Source organism: Oncorhynchus mykiss, chromosome 27 (assembly GCF_013265735.2).
Source record: "Oncorhynchus mykiss isolate Arlee chromosome 27, USDA_OmykA_1.1, whole genome shotgun sequence".
NCBI lineage: Eukaryota > Metazoa > Chordata > Actinopteri > Salmoniformes > Salmonidae > Oncorhynchus > Oncorhynchus mykiss.
This window is the reverse complement of record NC_048591.1, coordinates 51,411,930-51,438,239: the sequence shown is the minus strand read 5'-3', so window position 1 is coordinate 51,438,239 and position 26,310 is coordinate 51,411,930. Positions and strand designations below refer to the sequence as shown.

General features: G+C 47.4%; 1 protein-coding gene across 4 annotated transcripts in view; it reads left to right on the top strand.

The window, feature by feature from the left end:
- The first annotated feature begins 692 nt into the window (after nt 1-692).
- The window catches only part of LOC110508135 (BRD4-interacting chromatin-remodeling complex-associated protein), a 69,563-nt gene continuing 43,945 nt past the window's right edge, over nt 693-26,310 (top strand). For 2 of the 4 annotated variants that reach the window (XM_036964624.1, XM_036964621.1), the window contains exons 1-5: nt 693-1,016; nt 12,234-12,279; nt 14,176-14,221; nt 16,019-16,084; nt 17,666-19,555. In XM_036964624.1, coding sequence (XP_036820519.1) covers nt 12,239-12,279; nt 14,176-14,221; nt 16,019-16,084; nt 17,666-19,555 — 2,043 coding nt within the window. In that variant the 5' untranslated portion in view covers nt 693-1,016; nt 12,234-12,238. The remainder of the gene's footprint in view (nt 1,017-12,233; nt 12,280-14,175; nt 14,222-16,018; nt 16,085-17,665; nt 19,556-26,310) is intronic. The other 2 variants (XM_036964623.1, XM_036964622.1) reach the window with 2 other exon arrangements.

The following is a 26,310-nucleotide window of genomic DNA, read 5'->3' as shown; positions in this document are numbered from 1 at the left end:
CAAAATACCTTTGCTCGTCATAGCATGCTGAGCGAGGTGACCTTTGTCCGAGTTTGCCACTGGTCAGATATTTTACATTTCCTCTAAATGCATGCTTCATTCAACTCCATAGGAATATTATTTTTATGAAAAGGTGTTCATTTTTGAAATACTATATGATTTGAGTCTAGCGTCAAAATGAACTAGAACCTTCTGTAACTACACACAACTTGGCCAATTATTTCCAGTCCCCATTCAAATTCAACCAATTACTGAGTGTAAAAAACACAAAAAACCACGCCCCAGGGAAGAATATATTTAAAGGTCCTAAACTTTCCCTGTATGCTGGAGGTAATTTACCTTAGTCATGAGTCGTAATGTACACTAGTCATGAGTTAAATGAATAGTCCCTGCCTTTTTATTTGCTAGATATTTAGCTTTCGGCCAATCACATAACAAGCTATATTTAATCACAAATAAAATAGCCTATCACGAAAGCAGCTCTGACTGAGGCAAAGGAGGATAGCCGTGTATTTGCCTGTAACGTCAGTGTAGGGGGGTATTTAAATCATGGTTACCCCAATACCCTGGTTATTAACACAATCTCACACATAACATGCAAATAGCATAACCTCAACCCAGTTAAATTAAGTGATAATGTTTCCATTAGTTTCTAACAGTGTATATAAGCTTATAAAGCTATAACAACAAAAATGCATTACAAAACTGCACAATGTTTCAATATACATTGTTTGCAGCTATATAATTATCTGTATGACAGAGCATTCCTTTTTATGTCTAAGGTATAAACTGGATCATTGCCTGTTGCACGGGGATAAACGAGGTATTTTGACGGATAAACCTGGCGCTCAAGGTTCATGGAAGGTTGAGGGATTTTCGATAGAAAGCACACGCAACAATGAATTTGAACAGGCGAAGTCAGCAGTCGTCTGTTTCCTGCCTGTAGCTGGGTCCTGTATGGAAGCCCGTGCGAGGCTGTCCCGGAGACCCCGCGCTGCCTGCACCTCTCGTCTTGGGTGAGTTTGTGACAATGTAGCAATTTCTCTATTAATCTGAATAAGTAGAATAAAGCTACAACATTTGCAGACTGCAAACCTCGATCAAAATTCCGTTGTCCTTGCATGGCAAGGCGTTTCATTTTCCAACAAATTCCCAAGCACACCCCCTTGTCCAAGAGTATTCCAACATTAACTCATATTTTGCTTGCAATGAGCTAGCAACGCAATTGCATTTAAGGCAAACAAAATAATGCGTCATGCAAGCTGAAGTGCAACGCTGCCGTGCATTATAAACGTGTTGATACTAAACCCGCTTGTGATGTTTTAAATGTCAAATGTATACTACGTCGGAATGTGTTAACACGAATGTTGATAGCATTAGCTGCTAGGTTAGCTAACTGACTAACGAAAGGGAAACTGCACCAAAAGCTTCAAATAGTTAGTAAATTCAGACAATTAGCTACATGCATCAAACGAACATGCGAATTATTTTAGAGGACAATGTAGTTACAGGGAAAAACGACTATCATGTAAATACATTAGATGCATTCAACACTAGTTAGTGGCTCGCAGTGTCCCTCCTTTCATATGCTGTGCACCGCTCTGCTCTGCTGGATGCAATGGCTCGAGCGCTTTAGCTTCAAACCAAAACCAACATTCTGGAGAGCAGCAAATGGACTTTTCTCCCTTTATATAGGACACTGGTGTTATCAGCGTCAATCCGCTGCTCTAGTGTCCGCCTACCTAAACTCACCATCTGATCTACCGTTAGCTTGCTACTACTCAACTTGTTTCTGTCAATACTCGATACGATCATAGTAGAGATATTTAAAACATAGCTGCTTTGAGCCACGTCTTTGTACAGCTTGCATCAATATTTGGCAACTCTGAATTGAGCTTCTATTCTTTGCTTGTATTAAAATAAATCTAAAAGGAATGATGGAGTGAGTGTGAACCGCACATTTTTACCTCGAGTGTATTTGACGTTAATCTATAATCTGTTGCTGAGAACATATTTGTTATGGCTTTTCAACGTCTGCCATATTGTATTTGGTACAAATCATTCCCTATATTATACGTTTCTAGAATCTGGTAATATTGTGTGGCTGTTGAACAAGTTGAGATGACTAAATTGGTTTTTACCTTAGATTGAATCTATATGTTTTGATCATGAGTTTCCAATGGTTGTAAAGCTCAGGAGAGGTCTGTCCATAGTAAAGAGATTTTTTGACACCACACTCAACAAAGCAAGTCCTGCAGGCTCTAGTTTTATCTTGATTGTTGTCCAGTGATATGGTAAAATGCTGTTGCTGATCTGTTGCTGAGAACATATTTGTTATGGCTTTTCAACGTCTGCCATATTGTATTTGGTACAAATCATTCCCTATATTATACGTTTCTAGAATCTGGTAATATTGTGTGGCTGTTGAACAAGTTGAGATGACTAAATTGGTTTTTACCTTAGATTGAATCTATATGTTTTGATCATGAGTTTCCAATGGTTGTAAAGCTCAGGAGAGGTCTGTCCATAGTAAAGAGATTTTTTGACACCACACTCAACAAAGCAAGTCCTGCAGGCTCTAGTTTTATCTTGATTGTTGTCCAGTGATATGGTAAAATGCTGCAAAGAAAGACCTAGTTAAACTGCAGCTGGCCCAGAACAGAGCGACATGTCGTGCTCTTTATTATAATCAGAGGGCTAATTTTAATACTATGCATGCCAGTCTCTCTTGGCTAAGAGTAGAGGAAAGACTGACTGCGTCACTTATTGTTTTTGCAATAAATATTAATATGTTGGAAATTCCAAATGGTTTGCATAGTGAACTTACACAGAGCACTGAAACACACACTTACCCCACAAGACATGCCACCAGGTGTCTTTTCACAGTCCCCAGGTCCAGAACAAATTCAAGGAAACGTACAGTATTATACAGAGCCATGATTGCATGGAACTCCCATCTTATATAGTGCAAGTGAACAGCAAACCTGGTTTCAAAAAACAAATACAGCAACACCTCACGACACAACGTGACCTACTTGTTGTGTAACTGATAGATTCACACCACATGTTCCCTTGGTGTTTTTAAATGTACAGTACCAGTCAAAAGTTTGGGGACACCTACTCATTCCAGGGTTTCTTTATTTTTTTTACTATTTTCTACATTGTAGAATAATGGTGAAGACATCAAAGCTTTGAAATAACACATATGGAATCATGTAGTAACCAAAAAAGTGTTAAACAAATCAAAATATATTTTATATTCTTCAAAGAAGCCACCCTTTGCCTTGATGACAACTTTGCGCATTCTGTCAACCAGCTTCATGAGGTAGTCACCTGGAATGCAATTCAATTAACAGGTGTGCCTTGTTAAAAGTTAATTTGTGCAATTTCTTTCCTCCTTAATGTGTTTGAGCCAATCAGTTGTGTTGTGACAAAGTAGAGGTGGTATACAGAAGATAGCCCTATTTGGTACAAGACCAAGTCCATATTATGGCAAGAACAGCTCAAATAAGTAAAGAGAAACGCCAGTCTATCATTACTTTAAGACATGAAGATCAGTCAATAAGGAACATTTCAAGAACTTTTAAAGTTTCTTCATGTGCAGTCACAAAAACCATCAAGTGCTATGATGAAACTGGCTCTCATGAGGACCGCCACAGGAAAGGAAGACCCAGAATTACTTCTGCTGCAGAGGATAAGGTCATTAGTTACCAGCCTCAGAGATTGCAGCACAAATAAATGCTTCAGTAGCAGACACATCTCAACATCAGATGTGTGAATCAGGCGTTCGTGGTCGAATAATAAGAAGAGACTTGCTTGTGCCAAGAAACATGAGCCATGGACATTTGACCAGTGGAAATCTGTCCTTTGGTCTGATGAATCCAAATTTGATATTTTTTGTTCCAACCGCCGTGTGTTTGTGAGACGCAGAGTTGGAGAACCATGATCTCTGCATGTGTGGTTCCCACCATGAAGCATGGAGGTGTGATAATGTGGGGGCGCTTTGTGGTGACACTCAGTGATTTAATTAAAAAAACAAGTTTTTTTTAATTCAAGGCTCTCTTTAACCAGCATGGCTACCACAGCATTCTGCAACGATACGTCAACCCATCTGGCTTGGGCTTACTGGAACTATCATTTGTTTTTAAACAAGACAATGACCCAACACACCTCCACGCTGTGTAAGGGCTATTTGACCAAGAAGGAGAGTGATGGAGTGCTTTATCAGATGACCTGGCCTCTACAATCACCAGACCTCAAACAAATTGAGATGGTTTGGGATGAGTTTGGACCACAGAGTGAAGGAAAAGCAGCCAACAAGTGCTCAGCATTTGTGGGAACTCCTTCAAGACAGTTGGAAAAGCATTCCAGGTGAAGCTGGTTTAGAGAGAATGCCAAGAGTGTGCAAAGTGGTCATCAAGGCAAAGGGTGGCTACTTTGAAGAATCTCATATGTTTTCATTTGTTTTACACTTTTGGGTTACTGCATGATTCCATAAGTATTATTTCATAGTTTTCATTATTATTCTACAATGTACAAAATAGTAAATGAAGGAAACACCCTTGAATGAGTAGGTGTTTAAACTTTTGACTGGTACTGTATGTACATTGTAAAGTATTTAGTCTGTGATGTCCTTTTTGTTGTCGGACCCCAGTAAGTCTAACTGTCGGCTAGTTATTAGAGTCATTGTGGGATTTACCTCGTCTATGTACTTATTGATGAATCCGGTGACTGTTGTGGTAAACTCCTCAATGTTATAGGATGTGTCCCAGTCTTTACTAGCAAAACACTATTGTAGCCCCACATCACTTATATAGTGTGCGCATCACTTGTTAACAGGAAGCAGAAGGCTATGTATGTCATTTGCCCTGATGGTCTGTGTGAGTAAAGTTAATCAATCAATCAATCAATCAAGCACCTCAGGAGTAAGTGTCAGTTGGCTTTTCATAGCTGATCATTCAGAGTATCTCTACCGCTCCTGCTGCCTCTAGAGAGTTGAAAACAGCAGGTCTGGGACAGGTAGCACGTCCGGTGAACAGGGCAGGGTTCCATAGCCGCAGGCAGAACAGTTGAAACTGGAGCAGCAGCACAGCCAGGTGGACTGGGGACAGCAAGGAGTTATCAGGCCAGGTAATCCTGAGGCATGGTCCTAGGGCCCAGGTCCTCTGAGAGAAAGAGAGAATTAGAGAGCATGCTTAAATTCACACAGGACACCGGATAAGACAGGAGAAATTCCCAAGATATAACAGACTGACCCTAGCCCCCCGACACGAACTACTGCAGCATAAATACTGGAGGCTGAGACAGGAGGGGTCAGGAGACACTGTGGCCCCATCCGATGATACCCCTGGACAGGGCCTAACAGGCAGGATATAACCCCACCCACTTTGCCAAAGCACAGCCCCCACACCACTAGAGGGATATCTTCAACCACCAACTTACCATCCTGAGACAGGGCTGAGTATAGCCCACAAAGATCTCCGCCACGGCACAACCCAAGGGGGGGGGGGGGGGGGGGGGGGGGGGGGGGGGGGGGGGGGGGGCGCCAACCCGGACAGGAAGATCACGTCTGTGACTCAACCCACTCAGGAAGATCACGTCTGTGACTCAACCCACTCAAGTGACACACCCCTCCTAGGGACGGCATGGAAGAGCACCAGTAAGCCAGTGACTCAGCCCCTGTAATAGGGTTAGAGGCAGAGAATCCCAGTGGAAAGAGGGGAACCGGCCAGGCAGAGACAGCAATGGCGGTTCGTTGCTCCAGTGCCTTTTTGTTCATCTTCACAGTCCTGGGCCAGACTACACTCAATCATATGACCCACTGAAGAGATGAGTCTTCAGTAGAGACTTAAAGGTTGAGACCGAGTCTGCGTCTCTCACATGGGTTGGCAGACCATTCCATAAAAATGTAGCTCTATAGGAGAAAGCCCTGCCTCTAGCTGTTTGCTTAGAAATTCTAGGGACAGTAAGGAGGCCTGCTTCTTGTGACCGTAGCGTACGTGTAGGTATTTACGGCAGGACCAAATCGGAGAGATGGGTAGGAGCAAGCCCATGTAATGCTTTCTAGGTTAGCAGTAAAACCTTAAGTCAAGTCAATCTGGAAAGTTTTGAATATGTCCTGTCAATTTTTCAACCAATTTTTAATTTTTAAAAATGTATTGTTATTATTTTATTTCCCTTTCCAGGTGATTTTAGTCAAGCTTTGCCTACTAGCCATGTTTCCCTAATGTTCTGCCCAGGTCCGTGGGCAATTTTGATTTGATTGTATGGTTACAGATTAATTTCTAGAGGAGAAAAATACGTTCTAATGTTGCAAACACAGCCTGCTTCCTGTTGTCACCCGGATTCAAATGTATTTTTCCCTAAGCACATTTGAGATACTTAACATCATGATATTAAAGGCCCGTTTTACTTGATGTTTAGTCTACTTCATGTTTTCTGTTTTGCCATGGAAAATCAAGTTTAGTGGTATCGCGATGCTGTGATTAGGTTCAGGACGCAATGAGGAACATGTAGCCTATGACCTTGGTGGAAGTCTGTTATTTCGGCCAGAACAGAGAATGGAGAGAAATACCACAACTTCCCCCTAAACGATAATCACACTTTCAGTGCAGCCAGTTGGGTTGTCTGGAGGGACAGGTTTCAGTATTCCTAGAGTTTGACGGAAAGCTTTCTCCAAAGCATGTCACCGGCTAACCCATTCCTAGACGCTGACTACCTTTAGTGCATATTGACGATATTATCTTCTGGCCGGGGGAGTATTGTTGCGAGCCCCGACACTCATTCTGAAAGTTAAAACGCATGGCCTGTGTTATGGTGTTGGAAACATACGTTCCGTGTCTTTCATATCAGCAGAGCAAAACCGTAACATTACTACTTTATAAGGTTAGGTTAGTGTTCTCACACGGCCATACTTTTGTGTTACAGCGCTTGTTTATGGAAGAACTAGGACCTGTGCTAATTATCTATCTAGTTAACTGGGGAGGAAGTGATGTTGCCGTGTGTTAGCTGACTGGGGAGGAAGTGATGTTGCCGTGTGTTAGCTGAATGGGGAGGAAGTGATGTTGCCGTGTGTTAGCTGACTGGGGAGGAAGTGATGTTGCCGTGTGTTAGCTGACTGGGGAGGAAGTGATGTTGCCGTGTGTTAGCTGACTGGGGAGGAAGCGATGTTGCCGTGTGTTAGCTGACGGCAGGAAGCGATGTTGCCGTGTGTTAGCTGACTGGGGAGGAAGCGATGTTGCCGTGTGTTAGCTGACTGGGGAGGAAGCGATGTTGCCGTGTGTTAGCTGACTGGGAGGGAAGTGATGTTGCCGTGTGTTAGCTGACTGGGGAGGAAGTGATGTTGCCGTGTGTTAGCTGACTGGGAGGGAAGTGATGTTGCCGTGTGTTAGCTGACGGGAGGAAGCGATGTTGCCGTGTGTTAGCTGACTGGGGAGGAAGTGATGTTGCCGTGTGTTAGCTGACGGGAGGAAGCGATGTTGCCGTGTGTTAGCTGACTGGGGAGGAAGCGATGTTGCTGTGTGTTAGCTGACTGGGGAGAAAGTGATGTTGCCGTGTGTTAGCTGACTGGGGAGGAAGTGATGTTGCCGTGTGTTAGCTGACTGGGAGGGAAGTGATGTTGCCGTGTGTTAGCTGACGGGAGGAAGCGATGTTGCCGTGTGTTAGCTGACTGGGGAGGAAGTGATGTTGCCGTGTGTTAGCTGACGGGAGGAAGCGATGTTGCCGTGTGTTAGCTGACTGGGGAGGAAGCGATGTTGCTGTGTGTTAGCTGACTGGGGAGAAAGTGATGTTGCCGTGTGTTAGCTGACTGGGGAGGGAAGTGATGTTGCCGTGTGTAAGCTGTGTGTTAGTTGACTGGGGAGGAAGTGATGTTGCCGTGTGTTAGCTGACTGGGGAGGAAGTGACGTTGCCGTGTGTTAGCTGACTGGGGAGGAAGTGATGTTGCCGTGTGTAAGCGGACTGGGGAGGAAGTGATGTTGCCGTGTGTTAGCTGACTGGGGAGGAAGTGATGTTGCCGTGTGTAAGCTGACTTAGAATCCAAATCCAAATCAAATCAAATTTATTTATATAGCCCTTCGTACATCAGCTGATATCTCAAAGTGCTGTACAGAAACCCAGCCTAAAACCCCAAACAGCAAGCAATGCAGATGAAGAAGCACCTGTTGCCGTGTGTTAGCTGACTGGGGAGGAAGTGATGTTGCCGTGTGTTAGCTGACTGGGGAGGAAGTGATGTTGCCGTGTGTTAGCTGACTGGGGAGGAAGTGATGTTGCCGGCAAAGGTTTTTCCAGAACTAGTCACTGCCTAGCTGGTTGGATTCTATGAACTAATTTCTACCTTGAGAAAGATTATACATTTGATATTGATCCAGTGACACTGTGAGCATGATACGCCTCTTGATAGTGTGTATTTTATTTAACCTTTATTTAAACGGAGTCACATTGAGAATTTAGAACTGTATCTATTAAATAAAAGCAATCCCATTCAACCTCAGAGGTCCTCAATCAATCATTTTTTATTTTATTTTATTTCACCTTTATTTAACCAGGTAGGATAGTTGAGAACAAGTTCTCATTTACAACTGCGACCTGGCCAAGATAAAGCATAGCAGTGTGAACAGAAAACCCAGAGTTACACATGGAGTAAACAATTAACAAGTCAATGACACAGTAACAATCAATAATGTTAACTGCCTGAGTGACACCAGCCCATCTAACTGCCTTGAACTCTGCAGATTGTTCCACAAATTAGGGGCAAAACCCCCCTGTAGATTTTCCCTAATCTGTGGAGACTGGAGGGATCTCTAGTGTTATCCATTCCTGTAAACGGGTTTGGTAATTTAGGATTTTCATCTTAATTAATGATGTTACATATTGAGGGAGTTTCTGTCAGATTGCTTTGTAATTAAGAGCATGCAGCGTTCCTCTTAGACAGAGAGGTCTGTATGCACCCCGTCGTCCGTGTGCACCCCGTCGTCCGTGTGCACCCCGTCGTCCGTTTGTTCACAATAGCCCTATTTGGTAAAAGACAGTCTGTATAATGGCAAGAACAGCTCAAATAAGCAAAGAGAAACGACAGTCCGTCATTACTTTAAGACATTGTCAGTCAATATGGAAAGTTTCCTCATGTGCAGTCGCAAACACCATTGGGCGCTATGGTGACACTGGCTCTCATGAGGACACTCATGATGGAGTGCTGTATCAGATGACCTGGCTTCCATAATCCCCTGACCTCAACCAAATTGAGATGGTTTGGGATGAGTCAGACCGCAGAGTAAAGGAGAAGCAGCCAACAAGTGCTCAGCATGTGTGGGAACTTCTTCAAGACGGTTGGAAAAGCATTCCTCATGAAACTGGTTGAGAGAATGTCGAGAGTGTGCAAAGCTGTCGTCCAGGCATAGAAGGCTGCTTTGAAGAATCTAAAATATATTTTATTTTGATGTCTTCACTATTATTCTACAATGTAGAAAATAGTAAAAATAAAGAAAAACCCTTGAAGGTGTCCAAACTTTTGACTGGTACTGTATGCTAAGTTGCTCTCAAAATGATCATAATGGACTTTCTCCATTTCTGCTCTGCCTTTCTGCATTTTCTCTTTAATTGGTTAATTTCCTCAGTCATCCCAGGGACTCTCCATTTGGATCGGTCCTCTGTCAATTTGACTGGAGTTATGGCATCAATGGTTGCCCTTAATTTACTATTAAAGTTATCAACTAAATCATCACAAGAGGAAGGCAGAATAGGTGGTGGAGTATTGTTCATACACTTAATAAAATCTGTAGCAACTTCAGAGGTCTGATAGTGTTTCTTAATAATGCATTCTTTATTACCCTGTGCTGTGGGCAACAAGGTAGTATAAAGCAACATCATCAATAGAGGATATGTCAATAGAAAGCCCCTGGGTAATAACCAGGTCTGCCCAGTAGAAAGCCCCTGGGTAATAACCAGGTCTGCCCAGTAGAAAGCCCCTGGGTAATAACCAGGTCTGCCCAGTAGAAAGCCCCTGGGTGATAACCAGGTCCAGAGTATGGCTGTTTTATGGGTGGGTCCAGTAGAAAGCCCCTTGGTAATAACCAGGTCCAGAGTATGGCTGTTTTATGGGTGGGCCCAGTAACATGTTGGATAATGTCTATAGTGCTCAAAAGGCAAGTCTACAGATTGTGGATAAGAGAGAGATTTCAGTAGAATAAGACCCTCGATATTTATTGTAACAGAGATCCCAGTGCAGTTTCACCACCCTGTGAAGTTCATCATAACTTATTTAATGTGTGGCTTAATAAACTGCATGGTTTCCCGTGTCGTAGTGGGAGGACCACACACCATGTCATCGCGTGACTCCAAGTTTACTTCCACATGGTTTTCTAATGATCAATTAGCCTTTTAAATTGATAAACTTGGATTAGCTAACACAACGTGCCATTGGAACACAGGAGTGATGGTTGTTGATAATGGGTCTATGTACGGGTATGTAGATATTCCATAAAAAATCAGCTCTTTCCAGCTACAATAGTAATTTACAACATTAACAATGTCTAAACTGTATTTCTGATCAATTTGATGTCATTTTAAGGGACAGAAAATTACCTTTTCTTTCACAAACAAGGACATTTCTAAGTGACCCAAAAATGTTGATCAGTAGTGTGTATAGTTGTGTGTGTGTGTGTGTGTGTGTGTATACATACATACATGTATGTACAGTTGAAGTTGGAAGTTTACATACACCCCAGTTTTAAACTATTTCTGACATTTCATCCTAGTCAAAATTCCCTCTCTCAGGTTAGTTAGGATCACCACTTTATTTTAAGAATGTGAAACGTCAGAATAATAGTAGAGAAAAAAATGAAAGCCAGACTACAGTTTGCAACTTCACATGGGGACAAAGATTGTACTTTTTGGAGAAATATCCTCTGGTCTGATGAAACAAAAATAGAACTGTTTGGCCATAATGACCATCGTTATGTTTGGAGGAAAAAGGGGCAGGCTTGCAAACCGAAGAACACCATCCCAACCATGAAGAACGGGGGTGGCAGCATCATGTTGTGGGGGTGCTTTGCTGCAGGAGGAACTGGTGCACTTCACAAAATAGATGGCATCATGAGGTAGGAAAATTATGTGGATATATTGAAGCAACATCTCAAGACATCAGTCAGGAAGTTAAAGCTTGGTTGCAAATTGGTCTTCCAAATGGACAATGACCCCAAGCATACTTCCAAAGTTATGGCTTAAGGACAACGAAGTCAAGGTATTGGAGAGGCCATCACAAAGCCCTGACCTCAATCCTATAAAAAAATGTGTGGGCGGAAATGAAAAAGCGTGTGCGAGCAAGGAGGCCTACAAACCTGACTCGTTTACACCAGCTCTGTCAGGAGGAATGGACCATAATTCACCCAATTTTAAAGGCAATGTTACCAAATACTAATTGAGTATGAAATCTTATGACCCACTAGGAATGTGATGAAATAAATAAAATATGAAATATATCATTCTCTCTACTATTATTCTGACATTCCACATTCTTAAAATAAAGTGGTGATCCTAACTGACCTAAGACAGGGAATTGTTACTGGGATTAATTGTCAGAAATTGTGAATGTTTAAACGTATTTCGCTAATGTGTATGTAAACTTCCGACTTCAACTGTATAGTTGATAGTGTGTATGTATGGTTGATAGTTATATATAGACATTTTTATTTTCACATTTTTTATTTCAATTTTATTTAACCAGGTAGGCTAGTTGAGTACAAGTTCTCATTTACAACTGTGACCTGGCCAAGAATAAAGCGAAGCATTTCGACACACAACAACACAGTTACATGGAGTAAAACAAACATACAGTACAAAAAGTCTATATACAATGTTTGCAAATGAGGTAAGATAAGGGAGGTAAGGCAGTAAATAGGCAATGGTGGCGAAGTAATTACAATATACCAATTAAATATTGGAGTGATTGATGTGCAGAAGATGAATGTGCAAGTAGAGATACTGGGGTGCAAAGGAGCAAGATAAATAATTAAATAAATACAGTATGGGGATGAGGTAGTTGGATGGGCTATGTACAGATGGGCAATGTACAGGTGCAGTGATCTGTGAGCTGCTCTGAAAGCTGGTGCTTAAATCTAGCTATATAGATAGTTGATAGTGTGTGTTTATAGTTGATAGAATCTTTGTGTCCCATATACACCATAATGATTGATGTAATGAACTAAATATTGTTGGGGATGTTAATGTGTTTTCAGTTGACATGGACGATGAAGATGGCAGGTGCCTGCTAGATGTCATTTGGTGAGTTCATATCCTCTTCAAAGTACTGATTATGTTCTAATATCCACAATACACACCATCTAGTATACCTGGCCAAGACATTGGTTCACACCGAAAGGTGGTTCGGATCAAATCCCCGAGCGGACAAGGTAAGAATCTGCCCTTCTGTCCCTGAACGAGGCAGTAAACCCACCATTCCCCAGTAGGCTGTCATTGTAAATAAGAATTTGTTCTTAACTGACTTGCCTAGTTAAAATAAATAAATATATATATGCAAGTGTGGATACTGGGACAGGGTAATACACTGACTTCAGACAGTATTCACACCCCTTGACCTTTTCCACATTTTGTTGTTAGACCCTTCATTTTTACAATGGATTCAATTGATATGTTGTGTCATTGGACTACACACACTACTATCTTGTCAAAGTGGAATTGTTTTTATTTTTACAAATTAATAAAAAATGAAAAGCGGAAATGTCGAGTCAATTAGTATTCAACCCCTTTGTTACGGCCTAAATAAGATCAGGAGTAAACATTTGCTTACTTCACATAATACATTGCATGGACTCACTCGGTGTGCAATAATATTGTTTAACATGATTTTTGAATGACTACCTCATCTCTGTACTCCACACAGAATTATCTGTAAGTTCCCTCAGTCGAGCAAGGAATTTCAAACACATATTCAACCACAAAGTCTAGGGAGGTTTTCCAATGCCTCACAAAGAAGGGCACCTAAAAAATAGCAGACATTGAATATCCCTTTGAGTATGGTGAAGTTATTAATTACACTTCGGATGGTGTAACTAACTTGATTATGCCATTCTTAGTGCAAATTTAGACAAAATAAAAAGACCTAGCTACACCCAGTCACTGCAAAGGTACAGGCGTTCTTCTTAACTCAGTTGCCAGAGAGTAAGGAAACCACTCAGGGATTTAACCATGAGGCCAATGGTTACGGAGTTAGAGTTTAACGGCTGTGATAGAAATCTGAGGCTGGATCAACAACATTGTAGTTACTCCACAACACTCACTTAATCGACTAGAGTGAAAAAAAGGAAGCCTGCACAGAAAATACAATATTCCAAAACATGCATCCTTTTTGCAACAAGGCACTAAAGCAATACTGCAAAATATGTGGCAAAGCAGTTCACTTTTTGTCCCGAATACAAATTGTGACGACCATAGTTTCAAGCATGTTATCGTTATGATTGTAAAGAAACAGAATGGAGCTAAGCACAGCAAAATCCTAGAGGAAAACCTGGTTGTCTGCTTTCCCCCAGACACTGGGAGATGAATTCACCTTTCAGCAGGACAATAACCTAAAACACAAGGCCGAATCTACACTGGAGTTTCTTACCAAGAAGACAGTGAATGTTCCTGAGTGGCTGAGTTAGTTTGGACAGAATTCTGCTTGAAAATCTATGCCAATACATAAATTATTCTCTAGCAATGATCAGCAACCAATTTGACAGCTTGAGGAAACTATAATAATGGGAATATCTGTGCGGCAGGTAGTCTAGCCGCCCAGATAAGAGGATTGGGCCAGTAAACTTAAGGTCGCTGGTTGAATCCCTGAGCAGACTAGGTGAGAAAATTTGCCCTCGAGCAAGGCATTTCACCCTAATTGCTCCTGTAAGTTGCTCTGGTTAAGAGCGTCTGTTAAATGACTGAAATGTCAAATGTGAATTAAGTATTGTACAGTCCAGGTGTGGTAAACTCTTAGAGACGTACTCAGAACAACTCCCAGCTGTAATCAAAGATGATTCTACATGTATTGACTCAGGGGTGTGAATACTTATGTAAATCAGCTTGTAACACAACAACATGTGGAATAAGTCAAGTGGAATGAATACTTTCTGAAGGCAATGTGGATGTGACCTCATTGTCTGACCAATGTTCCTCTCTTCACAGTGACCCAGAAGCACTCAACGATTTTCTTCATGGATTAGACACCCATGTAAGTGGCTGCTATTTAACTGCAAGGATGGTTGGAATGCATCTATTGTACTTGCCAAGCTGAGGAGTTACCTGGATTATTTCATAGCAGTTGACTTGACGCACTGAGGACGGACGCGGTTGACCTGACGCACTGAGGACGGACGCGGTTGACCTGACGCACTGAGGACGGACGCGGTTGACCTGACGCACCGAGGACGGACGCGGTTGACCTGACGCACTGAGGACGGACGCGGTTGACCTGACGCACTGAGGACGGACGCGGTTGACCTGACGCACCGAGGACGGACGCGGTTGACCTGACGCACCGAGGACGGACGCGGTTGACCTGACGCACCGAGGACGGACGCGGTTGACCTGACGCACCGAGGACGGACGCGGTTGACCTGACGCACCGAGGACGGACGCGGTTGACCTGACGCACCGAGGACGGACGCGGTTGACCTGACGCACCGAGGACGGACGCGGTTGACCTGACGCACCGAGGACGGACGCGGTTGACCTGACGCACCGAGGACGGACGCGGTTGACCTGACGCACCGAGGACGGACGCGGTTGACCTGACGCACCGAGGACGGACGCGGTTGACCTGACGCACTGAGGACGGATGCGGTTGACCTGACGCACCGAGGACGGATGCGGTTGACCTGACGCACCGAGGACGGACGCGGTTGACCTGACGCACCGAGGACGGACGCGGTTGACCTGACGCACCGAGGACGGACGCGGTTGACCTGACGCACCGAGGACGGACGCGGTTGACCTGACGCACCGAGGACGGACGCGGTTGACCTGACGCACCGAGGACGGACGCGGTTGACCTGACGCACCGAGGACGGACGCGGTTGACCTGACGCACCGAGGACGGACGCGGTTGACCTGACGCACCGAGGACGGACGCGGTTGACCTGACGCACCGAGGACGGACGCGGTTGACCTGACGCACCGAGGACGGACGCGGTTGACCTGACGCACCGAGGACGGACGCGGTTGACCTGACGCACCGAGGACGGACGCGGTTGACCTGACGCACCGAGGACGGACGCGGTTGACCTGACGCACCGAGGACGGACGCGGTTGACCTGACGCACCGAGGACGGACGCGGTTGACTTACTGGCACCAGATAACCTCTACTTCTGTTGAGCATGGAGACAAAGTGACCATCTTAGTTCAAGTTCACCGGCTACTGCACACATCTCGTGCACTTATCTAAAGGGATGTGTGTGTTTCTGTTTCAATGGGCTTTGCTGCTGCTTGTGGTTTCTTGCTTTATGGGGGAAGTATACGTGGGGGAAGTATACGTGGGGGAAGTATACGTGAGGGATCTTTAGGATTTCAACTGTGCCTTTTCACTTTATTAATCCACAATGACCACTACTAATCTAACGCAAGCCCTCTTTTGATTCTGTTTGTTCCTTGCTTTCTGTCCCTCTCACCTCTAAACCACTTTTGCTGCCCCTCCTCAATCTTGGGTCACTGGTGGGTCTGCCCGCCTCTCTCGCTCTCTGTCTGCCTGCCTCTCTCGCTCTCTGTCTGCCCGCCTCTCTCGCTCTCTGTCTGCCCGCCTCTCTCGCTCTCTGTCTGCCCGCCTCTCTCGCTCTCTGTCTGCCCGCCTCTCTCGCTCTCTGTCTGCCCGCCTCTCTCGCTCTCTGTCTGCCCGCCTCTCTCGCTCTTTGTCTGCCCGCCTCTCTCGCTCTCTGTCTCTCTATCCTTGTGGGGTGCGTCTCCCTCCGGCCTGTTTGTCTGTCGTTCTGTTTCCCCTCTGTCCTGGCTTTGTCTGTCGTTCTGTCTGTCTAGCTGGACACTGGCGACCTATTGGATGGCTCGAGCGATCCCTCCAGCTCTTTCTTCTCGGGTGCTGGGGTGAGTGAAGGCCCTCTAACCTCTAACCTCTGACCCTCCTGTCTCCATTCATACATGTTCATGTAGCATGCATTCTCTCCCATCATGTCATATCACACTTCCCTCCCACTGGCTGAGAGGCCTAACACTATAGTGGTCTAGGAAGGCCTGTCTGGTCAACATCTCCACGATTTGAAGCATGTGTCAACCCCTTCCTTCTCTACTCTACTCCTCATCCCTTTTCTTCTTGACCTCCATCACAGACTCCCTCTTCTCCTCGTCCTCATCAGACCTTCTCCCTCCTGTTCTTGTCCCCATCAGACCTTCTCACTTCTCATCCTCATTACAGACCTTCTCTCTGTCCTCATTAAGACCTTCTCTCTTCTCCTCGTCCTCATTACAGACTTTCTCCATTCTCCTCGTCATTAGACCTTCTCTCTTCTTCTTGTCCTCTTTAGACCTCTCTTCTCGTTCTCCACCAGACCTTCTCCCTCTTCTCGTTCTCCACCAGACCTTCTCTTCTCCTCGTCCGCATCAGACTTTCTCCCTCTTCTCGTCCTCCGTCAGACCTTTTCTCTTCTCGTCCTCCTTTTCTCTTCTCGTCCTCCTTTTCTCTTCTCGTCCTCCTTTTCTCTTCTCGTCCTCTTTCTCTTCTCGTCCTCTTTCTCTTCTCGTCCTCCTTTTTCTCTTCGCGTCCTCTTTCTCTTCGCGTCCTCTTTCTCTTCGCGTCCTCCTTTTCTCTTCGCGTCCTCCTTTTCTCTTCGCGTCCTCCTTTTCTCTTCGTCCTCCTTTTCTCTTCTCGTCCTCCGTCAGACCTTTTCTCTTCTCGTTCTCCACCAGACCTTTTCTCTTCTCGTTCTCCACCAGACCTTCTCTCTTCTTCTCGTCCTCACAGATCTTCTCTCTTCTCGTCCGCATCAGACCTTCTCCCTCTTCTCGTCCTCCTTTTCTCTTCTCGTCCTCCTTTTCTCTTCTCGTCCTCCTTTTCTCTTCTCGTCCTCCTTTTCTCTTCTCGTCCTCCTTTTCTCTTCTCGTCCTCCTTTTCTCTTCTCATCCTCCTTTTCTCTTCTCGTCCTCCTTTCTCTTCTCGTTCTCCGTCAGACCTTTTCTCTTCTCGTCCTCCTTTTCTCTTCTCGTCCTCCTTTTCTCTTCTCGTCCTCCTTTTCTCTTCGTCCTCCTTTTCTCTTCTCGTCCTCCTTTTCTCTTCTCGTCCTCCTTTTCTCTTCTCGTCCTCCTTTTCTCTTCACGTCCTCCTTTTCTCTTCACGTCCTCCTTTTCTCTTCACGTCCTCCTTTTCTCTTCTCGTCCTCCTTTTCTCTTCTCGTCCTCCTTTTCTCTTCTCGTCCTCCTTTTCTCTTCGTCCTCCTTTTCTCTTCGTCCTCCTTTTCTCTTCGTCCTCCTTTTCTCTTCGTTCTCTTCTCGTCCTCCTTTTCTCTTCTCGTCCTCCTTTTCTCTTCTCGTCCTCCTTTTCTCTTCTCGTCCTCCTTTTCTCTTCTCGTCCTCCTTTTCTCTTCTCGTCCTCCTTTTCTCTTCTCGTCCTCTATCAGTCCTTCTCTCTTCTTTTCATCTTCCATCACAGACCTTCTCCCTCTTCTTTCATAGTGCCACATTCCAGAGGTCCTGCCCCCAGTCCAGCTGCTGTCCAATGAGCAGCCAGTCTTGCCCCGTGTCAGTGTGGACCTGGACTTCCTGGAAGATGATGTCATCCTGGGCGGGTCGCCGGGCGGTAGCAGTAGCAACACCATGGAGCCATGTGACATCCTGCAGCAGAGCCTGGCGGAGGCTAACATTACAGAGCAGAGCCTGCAGGAGGCCGAGGCAGAGCTGGACCTGGGCTCCTTCGACCTCACCATGCCAGGTCTGACTCAGGTGGTCCAGACCCTGCCCTGTACAGACAGCCTGACTGGGTCTGGAGGGACCGCTGTGGGGGTGGGGCTCTCCATCTTCCCTGAAGCTCCAGGCTCCTCCGCCACCCCTCCCCAGTCCACAGCTGACATGCTGGGCTCGGTGCTGGCCCAACAGGGCCTGGAGTTTGGGCCCCAGGTCATGAACAAGGCCCAGACCATCAGTATGCAGCCTTTCATTCAGCAGGTGGCAGGCCTGGGTAACGTTACCCTTCAGCCAATCGCCTCCCTCCAGGCTCTACCTAACGGCTGTCAGTCAGGACACCTGGGACTGGGACAGATACAGGTGATGGGCCAGCCCACTGTGATGACTATGAACCAATCAGGACAGCCCATCCTGGCCAAGAGTATGGGAGGATACCAGCTGCACCAGCCTGGCCCCGAGGCACAGGGGGCAGGTGGGCAGGGCGGACTGGGAGGGGGACTTCTGATCCAAGGGGGCAAAGCTACTCTGGGATCTCCAGTTTTAAACGGCCCGGCGTTGGGCACTAACATTAACGGTAGCACCATAACTGCTGCTGGAAGCTTGGGTCAACAGGGGCAGAACCTGATCATCCAGCGAACTCCGACCCCCATCCAGCCCAAACCCCCCCAGGGGGGCGCAGCCAACCAGCCCAAACTGTTCAAGCAGCAGCAGGCCCAGCCCCACACCCTCCAGAATGATGCCAACAAGGCTCTTGGGGCTCAGGTCCCTGTCTCCGCTGCCCAGAATGTAGCCTTCCTGACAGGCAAGCCTGGCGCCAATGTGGTCCTGACCTCCCAGGCAGGGCTTCCCCAACAGGCTCTGTTCAAACAACAGACAGCCCACCACCCCTCTGGGAAAGCACTCAGTGTCCACCTGCTCAACCAGCCTGGCAGCATCATGCTGGGGGGGCAGAACCACCAGTTCCTCCTGCCACAGCAGCTAGCTGGGGGTCAGATCCTCACGCAGCACCCTGGGGGCCACATCATCACCTCCCGGGGGCCTGGGGGCCAGCTGATAGCCAACCAGATCCTGGCTCAGCACCAGAACATCAACCTGGGCCAGGTGCTGACTTCTCAGGGCCACCCTCTGCTCCAGGGCCACATCCAGCTGCAGCCGGGCCAGATGGGGGTGGGACATCAGCTCTTCCAGATGCCTGTCACCCTCTCCCAGAGCCAGAGCCACCCAGTCACGGGCCACCAGGCCCACACAGTGATCCAGGGCATGCCCTTGCACAACTCCCTGGCCATGCTGAGCCAGGTAGAAGGGTTGAGTCCTGCTGTCAGCCTGCAGCCCGCTCTGCAGCCACAGCCAGGGGGCGTTCCCAGCAGCGGGGTGGGTGGGGCTGCTGCCATTGCACAGGGCCAGCCTGGGGGGAGTTCTACAGACCAGGCAGCCCACCCTGGACAAGCCCCTCAGCCCTCCTCCATCCTCTCTATGCAGGCTGGGCCCTCTGTCTCCATGGCCATGTCTGTCCCCTCCTCCTCTCCGTCCTTATCTGTGTCCACCACACTGGTCCCCCACCTAGCCCAGCAGCACAGCCCCGGGAGCAGGGTGCTCTTCACGGGCCACCAGGGCTCCAGCATGATCCTCAGCCAGGAACACCTCCAGATGTTCCTCCAGCAGGTCAGTATTCCTCCCCGCTCTCTCTCTGCCTCTCCGCGCTCTCTCTCTGCCTCTCCCCGCTCTCTCTCTGCCTCTCCCCGCTCTCTCTCTGCCTCTACCCGCTCTCTCTCTGCCTCTCCCCGCTCTCTCTCTCTGCCTCAACGTCTTTTCCTCTACCTCTACGTCTCTACGTCGCTACCTCTAAATGTATGTCTTCCTCTCTACCTCTACGTCTCTACGTCTCTTCCTCTCTTCCTCTACGTCTCTTCCTCTCTACCTCTACGTCTCTACGTCTCTTCCTCTCTACCTCTACGTCTCTACCTCTCTACCTCTACGTCTCTTCCTCTCTACCGCTACGTCTCTACCTCTCTACCGCTACGTCTCTACGTCTCTACCGCTACGTCTCTACCGCTACGTCTCTACCGCTACGTCTCTACCGCTACGTCTCTACCTCTACGTCTCTACCTCTACGTCTCTACCTCTACGTCTCTACCTCTACGTCTCTACCTCTACGTCTCTACCTCTCTACTTCTACGTCTCTACCTCTTCCTCTCTACTTCTACTTCTCTTCCTCTGTACCGCCACGTCTCTACCGCTACGTCTCTACCTCTCTACCTCTACGTCTCTACCTCTACTTCTCTTCCTCTACTTCTCTTCCTCTCTACCGCTACGTCTCTACCGCTACGTCTCTACCTCTACTTCTCTTCCTCTACGTCTCTACCTCTACGTCTCTACCTCTACGTCTCTACCTCTCTACTTCTACGTCTCTACCTCTTCCTCTCTACTTCTACTTCTCTTCCTCTGTACCGCCACGTCTCTACCGCTACGTCTCTACCTCTCTACCTCTACGTCTCTACCTCTACTTCTCTTCCTCTACTTCTCTTCCTCTCTACCGCTACCTCTCTACCGCTACTTCTCTACCTCTTTACCTCTACGTCTCTTCCCCTCTACCTCTACGTCTCTACCTCTACGTCTCTACCTCTACGTCTCTACCTCTCTACTTCTACGTCTCTACCTCTTCCTCTCTACTTCTACTTCTCTTCCTCTGTACCGCCACGTCTCTACCGCTACGTCTCTACCTCTCTACCTCTACGTCTCTACCTCTACTTCTCTTCCTCTACTTCTCTTCCTCTCTACCGCTACGTCTCTACCGCTACGTCTCTACCTCTACTTCTCTTCCTCTCTACCGCTACGTCTCTACCGCTACGTCTCTACCGCTACGTCTCTACCGCTACGTCTCTACCGCTACGTCTCTACCGCTACGTCTCTACCTCTTTACCTCTACGTCTCTTCCTCTCTACGTCTCTACCTCTTTACCTCTACGTCTCTTCCTCTCTACGTCTCTACCTCTTTACCTCTACGTCTCTACCGCTCTACCTCTACGTCTCTACCTCTTTACCTCTACGTCTCTACCTCTTTACCTCTACCGCTACCTCTCTACCTCTACGTTTCTTCCTCTACGTCTCTTCCTCTCTATGTCTACGTCTCTTCCCCTCTACCTCTACCACTACCTATCTACCTCTCTACCTCTACGTCTCTACTTCTACGTCTCTACCGCTACGTCTCTACCGCTACGTCTCTAATGCGACGTCTCTACCTCTCTACCGCTACGTCTCTACCTTTACCTCTACGTCTCTACCTCTTTACGTATCTACCTCTTTACCTCTACGTCTCTACCTCTTTACCTCTACGTCTCTACCTCTTTACCTCTACGTCTCTACCTCTTTACCTCTACGTCTCTACCTCTTTACCTCTACGTCTCTACCTCTTTACCTCTACGTCTCTACCTCTTTACCTCTACGTCTCTACCTCTTTACCTCTACGTCTCTACCTCTCTACCTCTACGTCTCTACCCCTCTACCTCTACGTCTCTTCCCCTCTACCTCTACGTCTCTACCTCTACTTCTCTTCCTTTCTACCGCTACGTCTCTACCTCTTTACCTCTACGTCTCTTCCCCTCTACCTCTATGTCTCTACCTCTTTACCGCTACGTCTCTACCTCTACTTCTCTTCCTTTCTACCGCTACGTCTCTATCTCTTTACCTCTACGTCTCTTCCCCTCTACCTCTCTACCTCTACGTCTCTACCTCTTTACCTCTACGTTTCTTCCTCTACGTCTCTTCCCCTCTACCTCTCTACCTCTACGTCTCTACCTCTTTACCTCTACGTCTCTTCCCCTCTACCTCTCTATCTCTACGTCTCTACCTCTTTACCTCTACGTCTCTACCTCTACCGCTACCTCTCTACCTCTACCTCTCTACTTCTACGTCTCTACTTCTGTCTCTACCTCTTCCTCTCTACTTCTCTTCCTCTCTACTTCTCTTCCTCTCTAATGCTACGTCTCTACCGCTACGTCTCTACCGCTACGTCTCTAATGCGACGTCTCTACCTCTACCTCTCTACCGCTACTTCTCTACCTCTTTACCTCTACGTCTCTTCCCCTCTACCTCTACGTCTCTACCTCTACGTCTCTACCTCTACGTTTCTTCCTCTCTACCTCTACCTCTCTACCTCTACCGCTACCTCTCTACCTCTACCGCTACCTCTCTACCTCTACCGCTAACATCTCTACCTCTCTACCTCTACGTCTCTACCTCTCTACCTCTACGTCTCTACCTCTCTACCGCTACCTCTCTACCTCTACCGCTACCTCTCTACCTCTTCCTCTCTACTTCTACTTCTCTTCCTCTCTACCGCTACGTCTCTACCGCTACGTCTCTACCGCTACGTCTCTACCTCCACCTCTCTACCGCTACCTCTCTACCTCTACGTCTCTTCCCCTCTACCTCTACGTCTCTACCTCTACGTTTCTTCCTCTCTACCTCTACGTCTCTACCTCTCTACCTCTACCGCTACCTCTCTACCTCTACCGCTACCTCTCTACCTCTACCGCTACTATCTCTACCTCTCTACCTCTACGTCTCTACCTCTCTACCTCTACGTCTCTACCTCTACGTCTCTACCTCTACGTTTCTTCCTCTCTACCTCTACGTCTCTACCTCTCTACCTCTACCGCTACCTCTCTACCTCTACCGCTACCTCTCTACCTCTTCCTCTCTACTTCTACTTCTCTTCCTCTCTACCGCTACGTCTCTACCGCTACGTCTCTACCGCTACGTCTCTACCGCTACGTCTCTACCGCTACGTCTCTACCGCTACGTCTCTACCGCTACGTCTCTACCTCTACCTCTCTACCTCTACGTCTCTACCTCTACGTCTACCTCTACCTCTCTACCGCTACTTCTCTACCTCTTTACCTCTACGTCTCTTCCCCTCTACCTCTACGTCTCTACCTCTACGTCTCTACCTCTACGTTTCTTCCTCTCTACCTCTACCTCTCTACCTCTACCGCTACCTCTCTACCTCTACCGCTACCTCTCTACCTCTACCGCTAACATCTCTACCTCTCTACCTCTACGTCTCTACCTCTCTACCTCTACGTCTCTACCTCTCTACCGCTACCTCTCTACCTCTACCGCTACCTCTCTACCTCTTCCTCTCTACTTCTACTTCTCTTCCTCTCTACCGCTACGTCTCTACCGCTACGTCTCTACCGCTACGTCTCTACCTCCACCTCTCTACCGCTACCTCTCTACCTCTACGTCTCTTCCCCTCTACCTCTACGTCTCTACCTCTACGTTTCTTCCTCTCTACCTCTACGTCTCTACCTCTCTACCTCTACCGCTACCTCTCTACCTCTACCGCTACCTCTCTACCTCTACCGCTACTATCTCTACCTCTCTACCTCTACGTCTCTACCTCTACGTCTCTACCTCTACGTTTCTTCCTCTCTACCTCTACGTCTCTACCTCTCTACCTCTACCGCTACCTCTCTACCTCTACCGCTACCTCTCTACCTCTTCCTCTCTACTTCTACTTCTCTTCCTCTCTACCGCTACGTCTCTACCGCTACGTCTCTACCGCTACGTCTCTACCGCTACGTCTCTACCGCTACGTCTCTACCGCTACGTCTCTACCGCTACGTCTCTACCGCTACGTCTCTACCTCTACCTCTCTACCTCTACGTCTCTACCTCTACGTCTACCGCTACGTCTCTACCGCTACGTTTCTACCTCTCTACCGCTACCTCTCTACCTCTACCGCTACCTCTCTACCTCTACCGCTACCTCTCTACCTCTTCCTCTCTACTTCTACTTCTCTTCCTCTCTACCGCTACGTCTCTACCGCTACGTCTCTACCGCTACGTCTCTACCGCTACGTCTCTACCGCTACGTCTCTACCGCTACGTCTCTACCGCTACGTCTCTACCGCTACGTCTCTACCGCTACGTCTCTACCGCTACGTCTCTACCTCTACGTCTCTACCTCTACGTCTACCGCTACGTCTCTACCGCTACCTCTCTACCTCTACGTCTCTTCCCCTCTACGTCTCTACCTCTACTTCTCTTCCTCTCTACCTCTACGTCTCTACCTCTCTACCTCTACTTCTCTACCTCTCTACCTCTACGTCTCTTCCCCTCTACGTCTCTACCTCTACCTCTTCCTCTCTACCTCTACGTCTCTACCTCTCTACCTCTACTTCTCTACCTCTCTACCTCTACGTCTCTTCCCCTCTACGTCTCTACCTCTACTTCTCTTCCTCTCTACCTCTACGTCTCTACCTCTCTACCTCTACTTCTCTTCCTCTCTACCTCTACCTCTCTACCTCTACGTCTCTACCTCTTTACCTCTACGTCTCTTCCCCTCTACGTCTCTACCTCTACTTCTCTTCCTCTCTATGTCTACGTCTCTTCCCCTCTACCTCTACGTCTCTACCTCTTTACCCCTACGTCGCTACCTCTACCTCTCTACCTCTACGTCTCTACTTCTACGTCTCTACTTCTCTTCCTCTCTACTTCTCTTCCTCTCTACTTCTCTTCCTCTCTAATGCGACGTCTCTACCGCTACGTCTCTACCGCTACGTCTCTACCGCTACGTCTCTACCGCTACGTCTCTACCGCTACGTCTCTACCTCTACGTCTCTACCTCTTTACCTCTACGTCTCTTCCCCTCTACGTCTCTACCTCTACTTCTCTTCCTCTCTATGTCTACGTCTCTTCCCCTCTACCTCTACGTCTCTACCTCTTTACCCCTACGTCGCTACCTCTACCTCTCTACCTCTACGTCTCTACTTCTACGTCTCTACTTCTCTTCCTCTCTACTTCTCTTCCTCTCTACTTCTCTTCCTCTCTAATGCGACGTCTCTACCGCTACGTCTCTACCGCTACGTCTCTACCGCTACGTCTCTACCGCTACGTCTCTACCGTTACGTCTCTACCGCTACCTCTCTACCGCTACCTCTCTACCGCTACGTCTCTACCGCTACGTCTCTACCGCTACGTCTCTACCGCTACGTCTCTACCGCTACTTCTCTACCGCTACGTCTCTACCGCTACGTCTCTACCGCTACGTCTCTACCGCTACGTCTCTACCTCTCTACCTCTCTACCGCTACCTCTCTACCGCTACCTCTCTACCGCTAAGTCTCTTCCTCTCTGTCTACTTCTCTTCCTCTCTACCGCTACGTCTCTAATGCTACGTCTCTTCCCCTCTACCTCTACGTTTCTTCCTCTCTACTTCTAGGTCTCTACCTCTTCCTCTCTACCTCTACGTCTCTAATGCTACCTCTCTACCTCTTTGTCTCTACCTCTACTTCTCTTCCTCTACTTCTCTTCCTCTCTACCGCTACGTCTCTACCGCTACGTCTCTACCGCTACGTCTCTACCGCTACGTCTCTACTTCTACGTCTCTACTTCTACGTCTCTACCTCTCTACCTCTACCTCTACTTCTCTTCCTCTCTACCGCTACGTCTCTACCGCTACGTCTCTACCTCTACTTCTCTTCCTCTCTACCGCTACGTCTCTACCGCTACGTCTCTACCGCTACGTCTCTAATGCTACGTCTCTACCTCTTTACCTCTACGTCTCTACCTCTTTACCTCTACGTCTCTTCCTCTCTACCTCTACGTCTCTACCTCTTTACCTCTACGTCTCTACCCCTCTACCCCTCTACCTCTACACCTCTTTACCTCTACGTCTCTACCTCTTTACCTCTACGTTTCTACCTCTACGTCTCTACCTCTTTACCTCTACGTTTCTTCCTCTACGTCTCTTCCTCTCTACCTCTACGTCTCTTCCCCTCTACCTCTACGTCTCTACCTCTTTACCTCTACGTCTCTACCTCTACCTCTACCGCTACCTCTCTACCTCTACGTCTCTACTTCTACGTCTCTACCTCTTCCTCTCTACTTCTCTTCCTCTCTACTTCTCTTCCTCTCTACTTCTCTTCCTCTCTAATGCGACGTCTCTACCGCTACGTCTCTACCGCTACGTCTCTACCGCTACGTCTCTACCGCTACGTCTCTACCGCTACGTCTCTACCGCTACGTCTCTACCGCTACGTCTCTACCCCTACGTCTCTACCTCTCTACCGCTACCTCTCTACCGCTACCTCTCTACCGCTACGTCTCTTCCTCTCTATGTCTACTTCTCTTCCCCTCTACCTCTACGTTTCTTCCTCTCTACTTCCAGTTCTCTACCTCTTCCTCTCTACTTCTAGGTCTCTACCTCTTCCTCTCTACCGCTACGTCTCTACCGCTACGTCTCTACCGCTACGTCTCTACTTCTACGTCTCTACCTCTACTTCTCTTCCTCTCTACCGCTACGTCTCTAATGCTACGTCTCTACCTCTACGTCTCTACCTCTACTTCTCTTCCTCTACTTCTCTTCCTCTCTACCGCTACGTCTCTACCGCTACGTCTCTACCTCTTTACCTCTA